Source organism: Mustelus asterias, chromosome 5 (genome assembly GCF_964213995.1).
Source record: "Mustelus asterias chromosome 5, sMusAst1.hap1.1, whole genome shotgun sequence".
Classification (NCBI taxonomy): domain Eukaryota; kingdom Metazoa; phylum Chordata; class Chondrichthyes; order Carcharhiniformes; family Triakidae; genus Mustelus; species Mustelus asterias.
In genome coordinates, this window is record NC_135805.1 from 148260571 (window position 1) to 148276953 (window position 16383).

General features: G+C 44.9%; 1 protein-coding gene across 1 annotated transcript in view; it reads left to right on the top strand.

Annotated features, from left to right (window-relative positions):
- Positions 1–9600: 9600 nt before the first annotated feature.
- LOC144493888 (immunoglobulin superfamily member 1-like) overlaps positions 9601–16383 on the top strand; it is a 31308-nt gene continuing 24525 nt past the window's right edge. Inside the window, exon 1 of the mRNA XM_078213470.1 lies at positions 9601–9701. Coding sequence (XP_078069596.1) covers positions 9677–9701 — 25 coding nt within the window. The 5' untranslated portion in view covers positions 9601–9676. The remainder of the gene's footprint in view (positions 9702–16383) is intronic.

The window sequence follows — 16383 nt, forward strand, 5'->3', positions numbered from 1 at the left end:
TTAATCCAAAACACACACGCCCACACATGCGTACATGAAACACGCGCACACACATACACATATACATACATCCACACAAATAAATACACAGACACATACACGCACAATCACACAATGTATGCTCGCACACATACACAAAACCCAACATTTCCCAAGTATGAAAATGCTATGTGGACAATTAACTTATTTATCTAGTGGAGCACTTAACGTTCACTGAATTTGCAATGCCTGAAGGTCCATTGTATCGATGTGTTGATGTGCGTGCAGTTGTCACGTAGGTGACTATTTCAGTCACCTCAAGAACATTCTGACTTCCTGTCTATTCAGGCTTCGAGAGCATGTTTAGTTTGTTGCAGAAATATGCTGCTTAACCCAAGCAGCAAACAGTCCCGTGCAAGGAGGACTGGGAATTAGAAAATACCGAGTGAGGAAATTGTTCAGATGTTTAAAGCACGCATTTGTTTTGATTCATAATCAGTCAAGGGATTTCTCTCTGAATGGCATGGAACAAAAATCGATTGTTGCCACTTTAATATTTGTTTCTATTATTCTACTCTGTTGGAGTCAGAAAGTCCAAAGATGTCGGGTTAGGTTGATTGGCCATGCTTAAAATTGCCCCTTAGTGTCCTGAGATGCATAGGTTAGAGGGATTAGCGGGTAATATGTGTAGGAATATGGGAGTAGGGCCTGGGTGGGATTCTGGTCGGTGCAGACTTGATGGGCCGAATGGCCTGTTTCTGCACTGTAGGGTTTCTATGATTTTCTATGATTTTCTATGACGTCAAACACATAATATGGATTGATTTCATAATTTGTGATATTTTGCTGCATTGCTGGTGTGATGAATATTATACCAAGACATACTTCACGAACAAACCTCTAAAGCCCTCAGCGGTAAAGAATTTCAGAAATTCGCTACCCTCTGTAAGAGAAAATTCCTCTTCACCTCTTTCTGAAATGGGCAAATTCTTGCTCCGAGGTTATGCCCTTTGAGCCTTGACTCTCCCTAAGAGGAAACAAACTCTCAGCACTGTTGCCTCAGACCTCAAGGGACCCGGTTTCAATTCCCGGCTTGGGTCACTGTCTGTGCGGAGTCTGTACATTCTCCCCGTGTCTGCATGTGTTTTCTCCGGGTGCTCCGGTTTCCTCCCACAGTCCGAAAGACGTGCGGGTAAAGGACACTGGCATGCGAAATTCTCTCTCAGTGTACCCGAACAGGCGCCAGAGTGTGGTGACGAGGGGATTTTCACAGTAATTTGATTGCAGTGTTAATGAAAGTCTACATGTGACATTAATAAAATAAACTTTAAAACTTATAAAATCGCTTCAAATTTGCATCACTATAAATGCGGGGGCGGGGGGGGGACAGAAACATTGCCGGACCTGTAATGTAAACGATGATAATATTTGCTTTGTTTGACGCGGATGGTAATGGATAACTGGGACTCATTGCCAGAAGAGCTGATGCAATCACAAAGTGCATCGCAATTAAGTTAAGAAATTCTTTGATATGTATTTTGGAGCCATCAACAATGATCAAAAGAATTAGGAGCAGGAACTAAGTTAATCGGCATGTTCCACCATTGCAGAGTCATGTTTTGCAGCACTAAGAGACGCTTCGGCCCATATTCTCTGTGCTGGCCGTCAAGACTCTATCCGATACCCATTTTCCAGGACTTCGTCCGTAGCCTCGTATGCGATGGCGTTTCAAGTGCTCATCTAAATACTTCTTAATTATTGTGAGAGCTCCCGCCTCTACCACCCTTTCATGGAGTAAGTTCAAGATTCCCACCAAGCTTTGGGTGAATACGTTTTCCATCAAATCCCCTTTAAAACTCCTTCCCCTTACCTTAATTATCGATGTGCCCCTGGTTATTGACCCATCCGAACCTGAAAATTTTATTCCTATCTATGTCCCTCATAATTTTGTATTTCTCAATCAGACTTCTCTGCTCGAAGGAAAAGAACCCCAGCCTAACCAACTTCTCTTCAACGTTGAAACGCTGCAGCCCAGGCAATATCCTGGTAACTCGCCGCTGCATCCTGTCTCGTGCAATTTCTTCCTTGCTATATGCTGGCGACCATAACTGCACACAGTACTCTAGCTGTGGCCTGCAGCATTTTATGCAGCTCCATCAAAATATCCCTGTGAGTTCTTACCTTGCAACGTGTAGTGTCCCTGCCTCGGAGCTGGAGGCTCCGTTTTTGAGTCCCACCCAGGACTGGATGACCAAGGTTGGTGCATTCATAATGCGGTCAAATAGGTGTCTCAACCTGTAATACGCTTCCAAACAGGCAAATGGCAGGTGGCAGAGTCTCCTGCTTAGCCGTGATGTGGAGGGGCGCTCCTCAAGCTATAAGCCTCCGGCGCCATAGCCTGCCTGTTCTCATATTCTATATGTCAGCTAATAAAAGTAAATGTCCCAAATGCCTTTGTAACGATTACATCTACTTGTCCTAGTGCCTTCAGGAAGCTTCCGACATGCGCACAAAGGCTGCTCTGTACTGCCCAACACTTATTTCTATCCTCCATATAGATATGCTGGCACAATGGTCAGCACTGCTGCCACATATTGCCATGGACCCGGGTTCAATTCCGGCCTTGGGTGACTGTCTATATGGAGTCTATACATTCCCCGCGTGTCTCTACGGCTTTCCCCCGGGGGCTGTGGTTTCCTCCCACCGCCCAAAGATGTGCAGGTTAGGTGGATTGACCAAGATAAGTTGCGCCTTAGTGCCGCAAGGTGCATAATGTAAATACGTGGGGTGCGGGGATCGGGCCTGGTTATGATGCTCTGTCGGTGCAGACTCGATGAGCTGAATTCTATGACTGTGCATCCCCTTGCCTTATTATTCCCTGCAGACGTTCAGAAAAAAAATTAAGGGAATTTGAAAAAAATCTCCTTATCTCTTATGGGCGATCACTTATTTGAAAACAGTGACCCCTAGTTTTCGACTGTCCCCCAAGAGGGAACAGCCTCACACATTCATTATATCATATCTCGCATGGTCCTTGCTCTTGGAACTCTCGATGTATACAAACACAGAATGTCCATGGAGCGGTTCATCTGCTTTGAGCTGGCATCTGTGGAGGCTGGTGACTCCTCTGCCCCCAAACTTTTCTCTTGAGCAACGGTTGGCCTGGATTTTCTGACCTTGCCCACAGCTGGGATTCTCCACTTCGGCTGCAGTGTATGGCGAACACCACATTTTCTGTTTGTGCTGGCATTGGAGAATTTCGGTCGTGTTCGTTTGTGCTGTTAGTTTAGAAATACTTCCCTGATCTGTTTCTGACACATTCACACCTTTTCTTGAAGATGGACATCATGTACACAATGCTCCGGATGTGTACTCATCAGTGTGCTGTACAACTGAAGAATGGCCTCGTAATTTTATAGTCATTTCCCCTCGCAATAAACAATATCATTCTATTTGCTTTCCTCGTTAATATCTGTGTGCCAGCATTTTGCGATTCATGCACTAGGACACCACGATCCCTCTTCAGGTCACAGCTCTGAAATCTATCAACAGTTTGATAATGATTCTTTATTTTCTTCATGCAACATGCACAATTTTGCTATTGCCCACATTGTACTGCATTTGCCATTTGATTGCACACTCTCTTAGCCAAGCTGCCTCCACTTCACAATGTACTTACCTACTTCCCGCTCGGTTATTGCAAACGTGGTAAATATACTACCGGGCCCTTCATGTATATAAATGGTAAACATTTGAGGTCTGAGCACTGATCCATGTGGCACACCACTCATCACATCCCGCCAACCGGATAAAGGCACATTTATGCTTCCTCTTTTCCTGTCAGCTGGTTAATAATATTGCCGTTATCATCACATGAAATGCGTTAATTTCCACAATAACCTTTACTGTTACACGTCATCAAATATCTTCTGGGAATCTAAGAACCATGCATCCATAGGGTCCCCTTTATTCACAACACAGGTGACTCATTCAAAGTCCAATAAATCGGTTAAAAATGTTTGCCGTTCAAAAAGCCCATGTTGACTCTGCGTGACTGCCTTGATTTTTTCCCCCATGAGCCTTGTTATACCATCTTTAATAACAGCTTCTGATATATTCCCTTTGACAGATGTTAAGCTAACTAGCCTGCAGTTTCATTTCTTGAATAAAGGAGTTACACTCACTGTTTCCCTATCACCTGAAACTTTCCCACAATCGAGGGAACTTGGGAGAAAAACAATCTACAGACCAAGAGCTGGGTGTTGGTATGAGGACATTTGGTTCGCTTTGGGACAGAGGGATTGGCGATGCTGTTGTCAGGAGTGGCGAAATGAAAACTACGAGTTAAAATTGCATTGGCTGATTGTTCACTTTTGTACTGGAGGAATCTGAAAGCAGATATTGCTGAGGTATGAAGCCAAGACGGGCAAAAGTTGAGTTATTCGAAAGGAGGTAATTCTGTTAGCAGGTAGATCAGTCACGAAGTAATATACATTTAAACTAATTAGTACTGAGGTTATTTTTCTCAACCGCAAAGTGATAGGTGCCTGGATCTCACTGCGTGAAAGAACAATAGAGACAATAAACTCCAACACACTTAAAATAAGTCGAACTAGAACGAGATAATTAAATCATATAGAAGTGCAACAGCCTACAAAGCTACAGATCGCAAGGAGTAATGTGGGCGCTGGACGGGGTTATCCGGTTGCATCCACCCCACACCAGGCTTAAAGAGTCCGGTGAAATTTTCCGTCCTGCCCGTGACGATTTCCGCAGCAGCAGGACTGGAAATTTCCACCACCCATTGTTCCATTTTGAACTATGATGCTCCAAGTGGCAGCGTGGCATCCCCCAAAAAATGGAATTTTCCGCAGGTGGATTTTCCACTCCCGCCGAGGTCAACGGACTTTTGAATGTCTCGCCGCATTTTGCAGCCCCACCCGTTTCGTGACGGGACCATAAACTCCAGCGAGTTTCAATTTTTAACCGAAAGGGAAAATGTTGGAAAATCTCAGCAGGTCGGGCAACAACTGTAAAGAGAGAAATTAGCTGATGTTTCGAGTCCTGATGACCCTTTGTCAAAGATTTGATATGGTGATTGCCAAGCATCTCAAGGGAAGTTAGGTCGGGATGGCAAATGGCCATTTTGCCCTTTTCCTAGATGAGTAGCAAAAAGCAGAATGCAAACAAACGAATAATCATTTAAATTAACTGATATTAGCCAAGTGCAATGGGCGTTCATTTTTTACGCCACTATAAAATAGAGGCTGGCTCAAGGCTGTTGGAAGTCACCCAGTTTGAGCACGGATAGAACAAACTTTCACAAACCCTCTGGCTTCTGACATCTGCAATGCTTCAATTCCGACCTCTCTGCAGAACATACTTTCACTCCGCTCTCACTATCAACATTGTACATTTGACCTTAATTCGTTTTTTTTGCTTGTTTGTTGATTCAGTTGAACCCATTCCCTATTGATGTCCAGACAATGTTTTTTTTTTACTTTCATAAATACATGTTGGGTTCACATTCTTTGTTCAACCCTAATTTCCCCATGAATGAGCAGTTACGAGTGAACCACATTGTTGAGGATCTGGAATCAGATGTAGGTCAGACCAGGTAAGAACGGCAAATTTCCTTCCCGAAAGGGCATCAGTGAACTTTCATTTTTACAGTAATCAATGGCTTCATGGTCATCATCAGGCTTTTCATCCCAGATTTGGATTGAATTCAACTCTCACCATCTGCAGTTGTGGGATTTGAACCCACGACTCCAGTGTGACAATACCATTATGCCATTGCCACCCTTACCATAGCCACACCACAAGTCAGTGTCTGCCCCACTTAGACCCCAGCACATTGAAACTGTCCCTGGCACTGTTATGGTGCCTGGTATGCAGTGGCAGGGTACCCATTGGGCAGTGCTAGTGTGCACAGTGCGCTCTGTCTGGGTGACCAGTGTTCAGTGCCAGTGTGGCTGGTGGGCAGTACCAGGATGCTCGGTAGACAACGGCAGGATGCTCGGTGGACAACGGCAGAGTGCCTATTGGCAGTGCAAGGGTTTGCAGTGAGCAGTACCAGGATGCTCTCTGTCCCCGTCTCCCTCCCTCACTCACTGAGCTGCCTCATTCGCAGTCCAGCCTTGGGCTGATGGCAGGCACCAGGGGTTCAATATCTCATTCAGGGGTGGAGCCAGAGAGGGGCGGGCCAGCCAGAGGGCGGTGCCGGAGTCGTAGGGGAACATGGTCCAGCATAAGGGGCCTGGTGGCCGTCTGGCATTGTCATCATTCCTTATTGCACCCCAATTCAGGTTATAAATCTCGAGCAACATTTGGTAATTTTAAATATTTTTCCATGCACGTCAATACTCCCAGCCCATACGCGCAGATGATCCGAATTTACTTTCTAAAAAGTAAAATATCCCACTCTCCCTTTTAAGACAAAGGATGAGTCTGATCAACAGCTCTCTGCAATGGGAGGAAGGGGCTATCGGATTCGAAGTTCCTACTCTGCCCCTCACCCTTGAGCGATGGGAAAAGAGTTGAACAGACTGGTGTGCAGCCCGGCCTGGCTATATGAGGCATGCGCCATGTTCTTAATGGAATAAAAATAATATAAATCAAAGAACCCCACACTGCAGGAGAAGACCATGTGACCCATCGAACCTGCACAGTCAAGAATCCCACCCAGGTCCTATTCCCGAAATCCCACGTATTTACACGGCTAGTTTCCTGACACTAACGGGCAACTTCGCACGGTCAATCAAACCAACACTCACATCTTTGGACTCACGCCAATGGATACTGCCGAAATCACATAGACACCTTTGCCAATCTATCCCTTCGAGGGGAATGTCAGAATCAAAAATACTCTTTTTACCAATGTACCCCCTAGTGGATAAGTTCAGAATCTCTCTCTCTCGCGCTCTATTTCTCTCTCTCCCTCACACACACACACACACAAACACACAATTACCAACTTATCTGCCTCGTGGAGTATGTCAGAATCACACACACACACTCAGACACGCACACACGTGTGCACACACACGCACAGACATACAGTCACCGTCACACACGCACGCGCACACACACACTTTTACCAATCTAAGCCCTGGTGGTGAATGTCAGTATGACGCACACACCTTTACCAATCGACACGCTAGTGGAGAGTGCCAAGAATCACACACACGCTCCTTTATCAATCTACCCCTTAGTGGAGAATTTCAGAATCACACACACGCACCTTTATCAATCTATCCCCAAGTGGAGAATTTCCGAATCTCACACACGCACCTTTACAAATCTACCCCCGGTGGAGAATGTCAGAATCACACACACACACTTAGCAATCTCAGAATCACACACAAACACCTTCATGAATACCTGAGATAAAACTAGATATTGCAGGCAACAACAAGCCAGTCAGAGAATATCGCAAAGAGAGTATCATGTTGGAGTTGCGGATAGTGATGAACATTGTCAGAGAATACAGCAGGATATAGATAGGCTGGAAAATTGGGCGGAGAAGTGGCAGATGGAATTTAATCTAGATAAATGCGAAGTGATGCATTTTGGTAGATCTAATGCAGGGGGGAGCTATACAATAAATGGCAGAACCATCAGGAGTATAGACACACAGAGGGATCTGGGTGTGCAAGTCCACAGATCCTTGAAGGTGGCAGCACAGGTGGAAAAGGTGGTGAAGAAGGCATATGGCATGCCTGCCTTTATTGGACGAGGCATAGAGTATAAAAGTTGGCATATGATGTTGCAGTTATATAGAACGTTGTTTAGGCCACATCTGGAATACTGCGTCCAGTTCTGGTCGCCACACTACCAGAAGGACGTTGAGTCTTTGGAGAGAGTGCAGAAAAGGTTTACCAGGATGTTGCCTGGTATTAGCTATGAGGTGACATTGAGTAAACTAGGGTTGTTCTCCCTGGAAAGACGGAGCTTGAGGGGCGACCTAATAAAAGTTTATAAAATTATGAAGGGCTTAGTGAACAGTTGGAAGCTTTTTCCCAGGTCAGAAATGACAAACACAAGGGGTCACAAGTTCAAGGTAAGGGGGGCAAGGCTCAATACAGATATGCGGGGGATGTAGTTTACACAGAGGGTGGTGGGGGCCTTGAATGCACTGCCAAGCAGGGTGGTTGAGGCAGACACGCTAGGATCATTTAAGACTTATCTAGATGGCCACGTGAACAGACTGGGAATAGAGGGATACATATGGATGGACTAGTTAGGAACACATGATCGGTGCAGGCTTGGACGGCCGAAGGGCCTGTTCCTGTGCTGTATTGCTCTTCGTTCTTTCTTTGTTCATTGTTATCATTTCAGGTCGATGACTCTAGCTCAGAACTTGAAAATGTCGGAGACTGGAATGTTTACAAGCAATTACAGAGCCATTTTTGTAAGCACGAAGTGTACCCTGGTGCTGTCGTTGCTTAGAGCCTGTGAAAGGTCTAAAGTGTCTGGGTTCCAGTTTGGGCGATGCAATGGCACAGTGGTTAGCACTGCTGCCTCACAGCGCCAGGGACCCGGGTTCAATTACTGCCTCGGGTGGATTTTCCACATTCTCCCCGTGTCGGCCTGCGTTTCTTTTGGTTTCCTCCCACAGTCCAAAGATGGGTGGGTTATCTTGATTGGCCATGCTAAATTCACCCAAGTGTCAGGGGATTAGCCGGGTAAATATGTGATGTCACAGTAATAGGGCCTGGGTGGGACTGTGGTCGGTGCAGACTCGATCAGCCGAATGGCCTCCTTTGCGCTAAAGGGATTCTACAATTCTATGATCATTTGCCTGGAACCTGATCTCGGTTCCTCGCTGTACAGATGCCTGATCTGTGAATACTTGCTGCAATTTGAAGGTTAATTTCCAATCACTAACAAATAACAGACATGAAATTTCTCGTAAATTGGCATTATTGTATTTCTCAAACCTTTCAATTGCCAAAAACGAACAACAAAAACAGAAACTGCTGAAAATCCTGGCAAGTCTGACGGCCTACGTGGGGAGAGAATAGTGTCACGAGTTTTGAGTTAGGATGACCCTCCGTCTTGTCTTGCTATTTAATATATAGTTATAATAAGATGCATGATCAATTATTCTTCCGATTAAATCAATACATTGATGTTTTCACCACAGATATTCATTTTTATTCACAATTTTCTGGTTAGTTTTTTTTATTAACACATCTGGTTACTGCTCTCCCCTGAGAAAAGTGAACATTCCTTAACTGGCACATGCATTTATCTTACACAATTGAACAGGGACCCTCGATAAACTCAATAAACATCTCCTGTTTGTACAAATTCTGCACGCCTCCTGTTCCCCCACAATGTGTACACCCCCTGTAAATCTGGGGTGTGGACACCTCCTGCTCATCCAGGCAGTGTACAGCTCCTATGAACCCAGATTCGCTGAGTCAAGGTGGCCACAACTTTGTCTCTCACTACCTTATCATGGTCTTATTTACAAGGTTGACGTTTTGGACATTGTAACCTTTCCCACCTAGGTTTAAATTTGTGTTGTCCAAAGTGCTGCTGCTGTAACTGTACTGACAACCACACTTCCGCCCAGCCTCTCTTTCCTCTGTCATTCAAAGCTTCCTGGTTTGAAGCTCTGAATCTCGGAAGAGGCGACACAGTCGCTGTCCCTTCTAGCTCTCACATCTCGATGTAGTTGCGACTGGAGATGGGCACCTTGTTACTGTTCTTTGGTGAGTCATGCACCCAGCGTCTCTGCAAAATTGTCATATCTCTGGTCTGCGTGGTACCTGAGTGGGTGAAGGGCAGAGGGTAGAGTGGGAATGAAGCCGGGAGATATCTGATCTCAGTTAGCTGCAGGGATTAAAGCTAGTTTGGGAGTGGAGTGTGTTGGGGTGGATGGTGAGGATGGAGATCTGATCTGAGTTTGTGAAAAAATGTGTGTGTGAGAGAAAGAGTGTTTGTGAGAGTGTGTGAGAGAGAGTGTGTGTGATGTGAGAGAGAGAGAGAGAGAGAGAGAGAAGTTTGACAGAGTTTGTGTGTGTGTGTGAGAGAGAGTCTGTACGATATTGTGTGAGGGAGAGTGTGTGAGAGGTAAGACAAAGTGAAAGCGAGAGTAGTGTGAAAGAATGTATGTGAGAGAGAGAATGTGTGGGTGTGGCGGAGGGGGGTGGAATGGAGTGGGGTGGAATGGGGTGGGACATTCAGCATGGATAGGGTTAATTCGTGCATGAACCTCATTAGGAGATTTGGGAAATTCAATTGGGGGTCAACACTCGAGCATAGTTCTGTAATATTCTCATCAATATGTTTTGGCTTTTCTGTTAGTTCTTAGTCATTGTCCTTCGTGGAAGTGGCTGAGTTCCTCTTTCTGTCAACGGAAGCCTCTATCAATTGTGACGCTACGTGCTATCGCTTTCAATGTTAACTCCACTTCCGCACTCTTTCCATCTCTCTCTCTCTGCCTGTCTCTATATATCTCTCTCCCTATGCCGCTCCCTATCTCTCCTCTTTGTCTCTCTCTATCTGTCTGTCTCTTTCTCTCTCGCTCGGCCGAGCCCCAAGGAACCACGACTCACTTTCGCTACTCGCTTATTTTTCATGTACCCTTTGAATAATTTTCTGTCTATTTTTATCCTGTCTGATGGCGTTCGAATTCTCAAAACATCGTGATGAGGCAATGTGTCTGCTCATTAAAATATCCTGAGATTTGTGGGGCATATTTAACAACTAATTTAGTTTGAAATAGCTTGAATTTAATTGGACGAGTGCAGGTATTGGTGAATATAGATAAGTGAGTGCAGGGAGATGCAGTCTGTAAGTCCACCACCATTGGTGATCGTATATCCAGGAATTAATTACTGAATTTGTTCAAAATATTAGGTAGATATTCTCACAATGTTTTTTTTTTCTCTCAGTGTATTTGAACACGTCTTCCCTGATCCACTGTTTTCTCTGTCAAGGGTTAACTTTATATTTGTCCCCAGTGATGTGTTTCTGAGCTGAAACCACAGGTTTCCGTTACAAACACTGACCGTGACTAAAATGTACCCAGATTGATTTGGAAATAAATTCATATTGAACTTTCTCCCACTGTCGGTTTATTGTGACGTCTCTGACAGTTTGTAAACTATTTTCTGTTTCCCTGCATTGACACAATATTCAGTTCTCATTATTTAGACGGCACTCTCTCCTGTAGTCTCCTGGAGTTGGTCACATCATTGAGATTGAGATCTGTGTAGAGGGTGGAGACTAATGTCCTTCAGTGAACACATCACAGCAGCTGTCGTTTTGTGGTCAACATTTCAACATTTCTCCCTTGTTTTGTTCAGTTTAACTGCCCACAGTGTGAATCCATTCCAAAATTGTACTCCCAGATAGAGGCAGTCACAGAGACACAGACAGACAGATCGAGAGACACACAGACTGGAAGGGAATTACAGCAATCAGGACGCAGACACACACAGAGACAGACCTACGGGGAAGGCACACACAGACTGACATGCAGACACGGAGACTGACAGACAGAGAGACGACCACAAAGACAAACAGAGAGACACACAGACGAACACACTGAAAATGGCATTGACGCATGTACAGACACAGACGCAGAAACAGACAGACAGAGACGGACAGGCAGACATACACGCACACACAAGCAGACACACAGGGAGACTGACGCAGCCACACAGACACACAGGGAAAAGGACAGACACACAGAGAAAGACACGTACACATAGACATACACATATACAAAGAGGCACACACATACAGACAGACACATAAACAAACAGAGACAGACAGAGGCACACATACACAAGTATGGCAGACACACGGACAGACACAAACACAGAAAGAGATCGACACACTGACAGAGACAGACACACTACAACCAAAGACGGAGAAAAACGTATGCAAGGCAGGCACACATAGACGGATAGACAGTCACAGAGTGAGGAAAATGCACGAAAAAACACACACGGCAGCAGAAAGGAACAGACACATATAGCGACAGACAGACTAAGTGACACGCATACAGAAATGGACACGCAGAGATCAGCACATGGATACAGACACACGCACACAAACTGTGACAAAAAGACAGTCACAGTCACAAAGAAACAGGCATATATGGACACACACTCACAGACAGGTGAAATGTAGAATTATGAGGGATAAGGATATGGTAGATTGGAAGAAACTCTTCTGGGAAGTAGGGTAAATAATCGGGGGAGGGACACATGGATTTAATTTAAAGGGGCAGGAGATTGATAGGGGGGTCTGAAGAAAACCTTTTTCACCCAGAGGGTGGTGAGAATCTGAAACTCGCTGCGTAAAAGGGTGGCAGAGGCGGGAACTTTCACAACAATTAAGAATCATTTAGAGGAATACTTGAAATGCAGTAACATACAAGGTTACAGAACTAGTGCTGGGCAATGGGATTAGAATAGATAGGTGCTTGGTGGCCGGCGCAGGCATAATCAGCTGAAGAACCTTTTTCTATGCTTGGAAATTCTCGGACTCCAACTTACCTGTCACCAACTCCATGTTTGCGTCTCAGCTCCAGATCTGTCAATGAATTTCATTTAGACATAACCTCTCGATCTGTGATTTGTAATGAACAATTTTCCAAAGGAACAATTGTAATTTGCAGTTGGGAGTTCTAGTCTTAGAGCACAATTTTCCTGTGGAAAAGTGTTTCCGACCTTCACTTCTGAAGATCAAGAACAAAGAACAAAGAAAAGTACAACACAGGAATAGGCCCTTCGGCCCTCCAAGCCTGTGCTGATCATGATGCCCGAACCAAAAAAAACATTTCTAGTTCATTCAACCTCTCCTCATAGCCAACACGCTTGAGACCAGGCAACGTCCTGGTGAACATTATTTGCATTCTCGCCAATGTTTCCACGTCCTTCTGATAATGTGGTGACCCGAACTGCACGTAATACTACGAATGCGGCCGAACCAGGTTTTATATAGCTGCAACATGATTTCCCAATTGCTGTACTCAATGCCCCGGCTGATAAAGGCAAGAATGTCATATGCCTTCTTAATCACCTTGGTCAACTGTGTTGCCACTTTTAGGGAGCTGTGGACCTGCACGCCCAGATTCCTCGCTATGTTAATGTTCCTAAGGGTTCTGCCTTTTCCAGTGCAATTCATACATAAATTTTATCCTCCAAAATACATTAACACGCATTTGTCTAGATTAAACTCAATCTGCCATTACTGTGCCCAAGTCTCCAAACTATCTGTATCCTGTTGTATCCTCTGATAATCTTGGCACTGCCAGCAACCTCACAAATCTTCATGTCAACCACAAACTTACCAGTCAGACCACACACATTTTCCTCCAGATCACTTATCTATACCACAAACAGTAGAGGTCCCAACACAGGTCCCTGCGGAACACCACTAGTTACAGATCTCCATTCTGAAAAACAACCTTCCACCGTTACATTGTCTTGTATAACCAAGCCTGTTCTATGTCCAACCACCCTGATCCCATGTGATTTTAGTTTTTGTACCAGACTGCCATGTGGGACCTTGTCAAACCTTGAGAGACAGGATCTACAGGCATTTGGAGATGCAAGGACTGATTAGGGACAGTCAGCATGGCTTTGTGAGTGGAAAATCATGTCTCACAAGTTTAATTCAGTTTTTTGAAGGGGTAACCAAGAAGGTAGATGAGGGCAGTGCAGTTTATGTTGTCTACATGGACCTTAGCAAGGCCTTTGACAAGGTACCACATGGGAGGTTGTTGCATCAAGTTAAATCTCACGGATCCAGGGTGAGGTATCTAAATGGATACAAAATTGGCTTCTTGACAGAAACCAGAGGGTGGTTGTAGAGAATTGTTTTTCAAACTGGAGGCCTGTGACCAGCGGTGTGCCTCAGGGATCAGTGCTGGGTCCACTGTTATTTGTCATTTATATTAATGATTTGGATGAGAATATAGGGGGCATGGTTAGTAAGTTTGCAGATGACACCAAGATTGGTGGCATGGTGGATAGTGAGGAAGGTTATCTCCAGTTGCAGCGGGATCTTGATCAATTGGGCCAGTGGGCTGACGAATGGCAGATGGAGTTTAATTTAGACAAATGCGAGATAATGCTTTTTGGTAGATTGAACCAGGGCAGGACTTACTCAGTTAATGATAGGGCGTTGGGGAGAGTTACAGAACAAAGAGATCTGGGGGTACATGTCCATAGCTCCTTGAAAGTGGAGTCACAGGTGGACAGAGTGGTGAAGAAGGTATTCAGCATGCTTGGTTTCATCGGTCAGAACATTGAATACAGGAGTTGGAATGTCTTGTTGAAGTTGTACAAGACATTGGTAAGGCCACACTTGGAATAATCTGTGCAATTCTGGTCACCCTATTATAGGAAGGATATTATTAAACTAGAAAGAGTGCAGAAAATATTTACTGGGATGCTACTAGGACTTGATGAATTGAGTTATAAAGAGAGGCTGAATAGACTGGGATGTTTTTCTCTGGAGCGTAGGAGGCTGAGGGGTGACCTTATAGAGGTCTATAAAATAATGAGGGGCATCGACAAGGTAGATAGTCAATACCTTTTCCCAAAGGTAGGGGAGTCTAAAACTATAGGGCATACGTTTAAGGTGAGAGGGGAGAGATGCAAAAGTGTCCAGAGGGGCAATTTGTTCACACAGAGGGTGGTGAGTGGCTGGAACAAGCTGCCAGAGGTAGTAGTAGAGGCGGGTACAATTTTATCTTTTAAAAAGCATTTAGATCGTTACATGGGTACGATGGGTATAGAGGGATCTGGGCCAAATGCGGGCAATTGGGATTAGGTTAGGGGTTTAAAAAAGATAAGGGTGGCATGGACAAGTTGGGCCGAAGGGCCTGTTTCCATGCTGTAAACCTCTATGACTCTATGACTTTATATAAACTACAACCACAGCTCTTCCCTCATCAATTTTCTTTGTCACCCCTTTAAAAATCTCAAAGTTGGTGTGACATGACCTTCCCCGTGTAAAAGCATGCTGCCAGGCACTAACGATTCAATTTTCCTCCAAATGTGCATGTATACTGTCCGTCAGAATCTTCTCCAAATGCTTTCCCACCACTGACATCAGTGTCACCTGCCTATAATTTCCTGAATTATCCATGCTTCCTTCCTTAAACAGGGGAAAAACATTGGCTTTTCTCCAGTCCTCTCGAACCTCGCCTGTAGCAAAACATGATGTGAAGATATTCCTTAAGGCCCCACCTCTTTCTCCCCTTGCCTCTCGCAATAACCTAGGATAGGTCCCATCCGGCCCGGGACTTGTCTACCTTGATGCAACTCAGGATACTCAACGTTTCCTCCTTTGATATATTGAAGTTCTCAAGAACGTTAGACATCTATCCTTGATCTCAACATCCGTCATGCCCTTCTCCTTGGTGAATACCGATACAAAGTACTCATTAAAGATCTCACCCACTTCATGTGGTTCCACGCATAACTTCCCTCCATTGTCCTTGAGTGGGCCTACTCTTTCTCTTGCTACCCTCTTGCTCCTAATATATGCATAAAAAGCCTTGGAATTCTCCTTGACCCTGTTTGTTAAAGACATTTCAGGGCCTCCTCTAACCCTCCTAATTCCACGTTTAAGCTCCTTCCTACTTTCAATGTAGTTCTCAAGGGCTTTGTCAGTTTCTTGATACCTACTATGCTTCCTTTTACCTTTTGACTCAGCTTACAATTGGCTTTGTCATCCATGGTTCCCTTTTCCTGCCATTTCTATCCTTCATTTTCGAGGAGACATGGCTGTCCTGAACTTCAATCAATTGGCCTTTAAATGCCTCCCACATACCAGGCGTGGATTTGCCTTCAAATAGCCGCTCCCAATCTACATTCCCCAGCTCCTGTCTAATTTGGATGTAATTGGCGTCGCCAATTAAGCACCTTCACCCGTGGGCCGCTCTTGCCCTAATCCATGACTACCCAAAATCTTATGGAATTATGATTGATTAGCCCAAAATGCTCCCCCACTGAAACATCGATCCCCTGGCATGGATCATTCTCCAGTACCAAGTCACGTATGGCCTCCGCCCTGGTTCAATTGCCCACATGCTGTAACAAAGAGCCCTACTGGGCACACCTAACAAATTGCCCTCAATTCGAGCCCCTGGCTGTAAGGGTTTCACAGTCAATGTGGGGGAAGCTAAAGTCACCTGCCCCAACTACCCTGACTTTTTCACACTTTTTCAGTATCTGACTACACAAATGCTCCTCTGTCTTCTGTGGGCTTTTGGGAGGTCTATAGTATACTCCTAGCATTGTGATTTCACCCTTCCTATTCCTGAGCTCCACCCATAATGCCTCACTACAAGATCCATCCCATGTGGCCTCTCTCATCACAGCTGTGATCTGCTCCCTAAACAACAATGCAACTCTCCCACCCCTT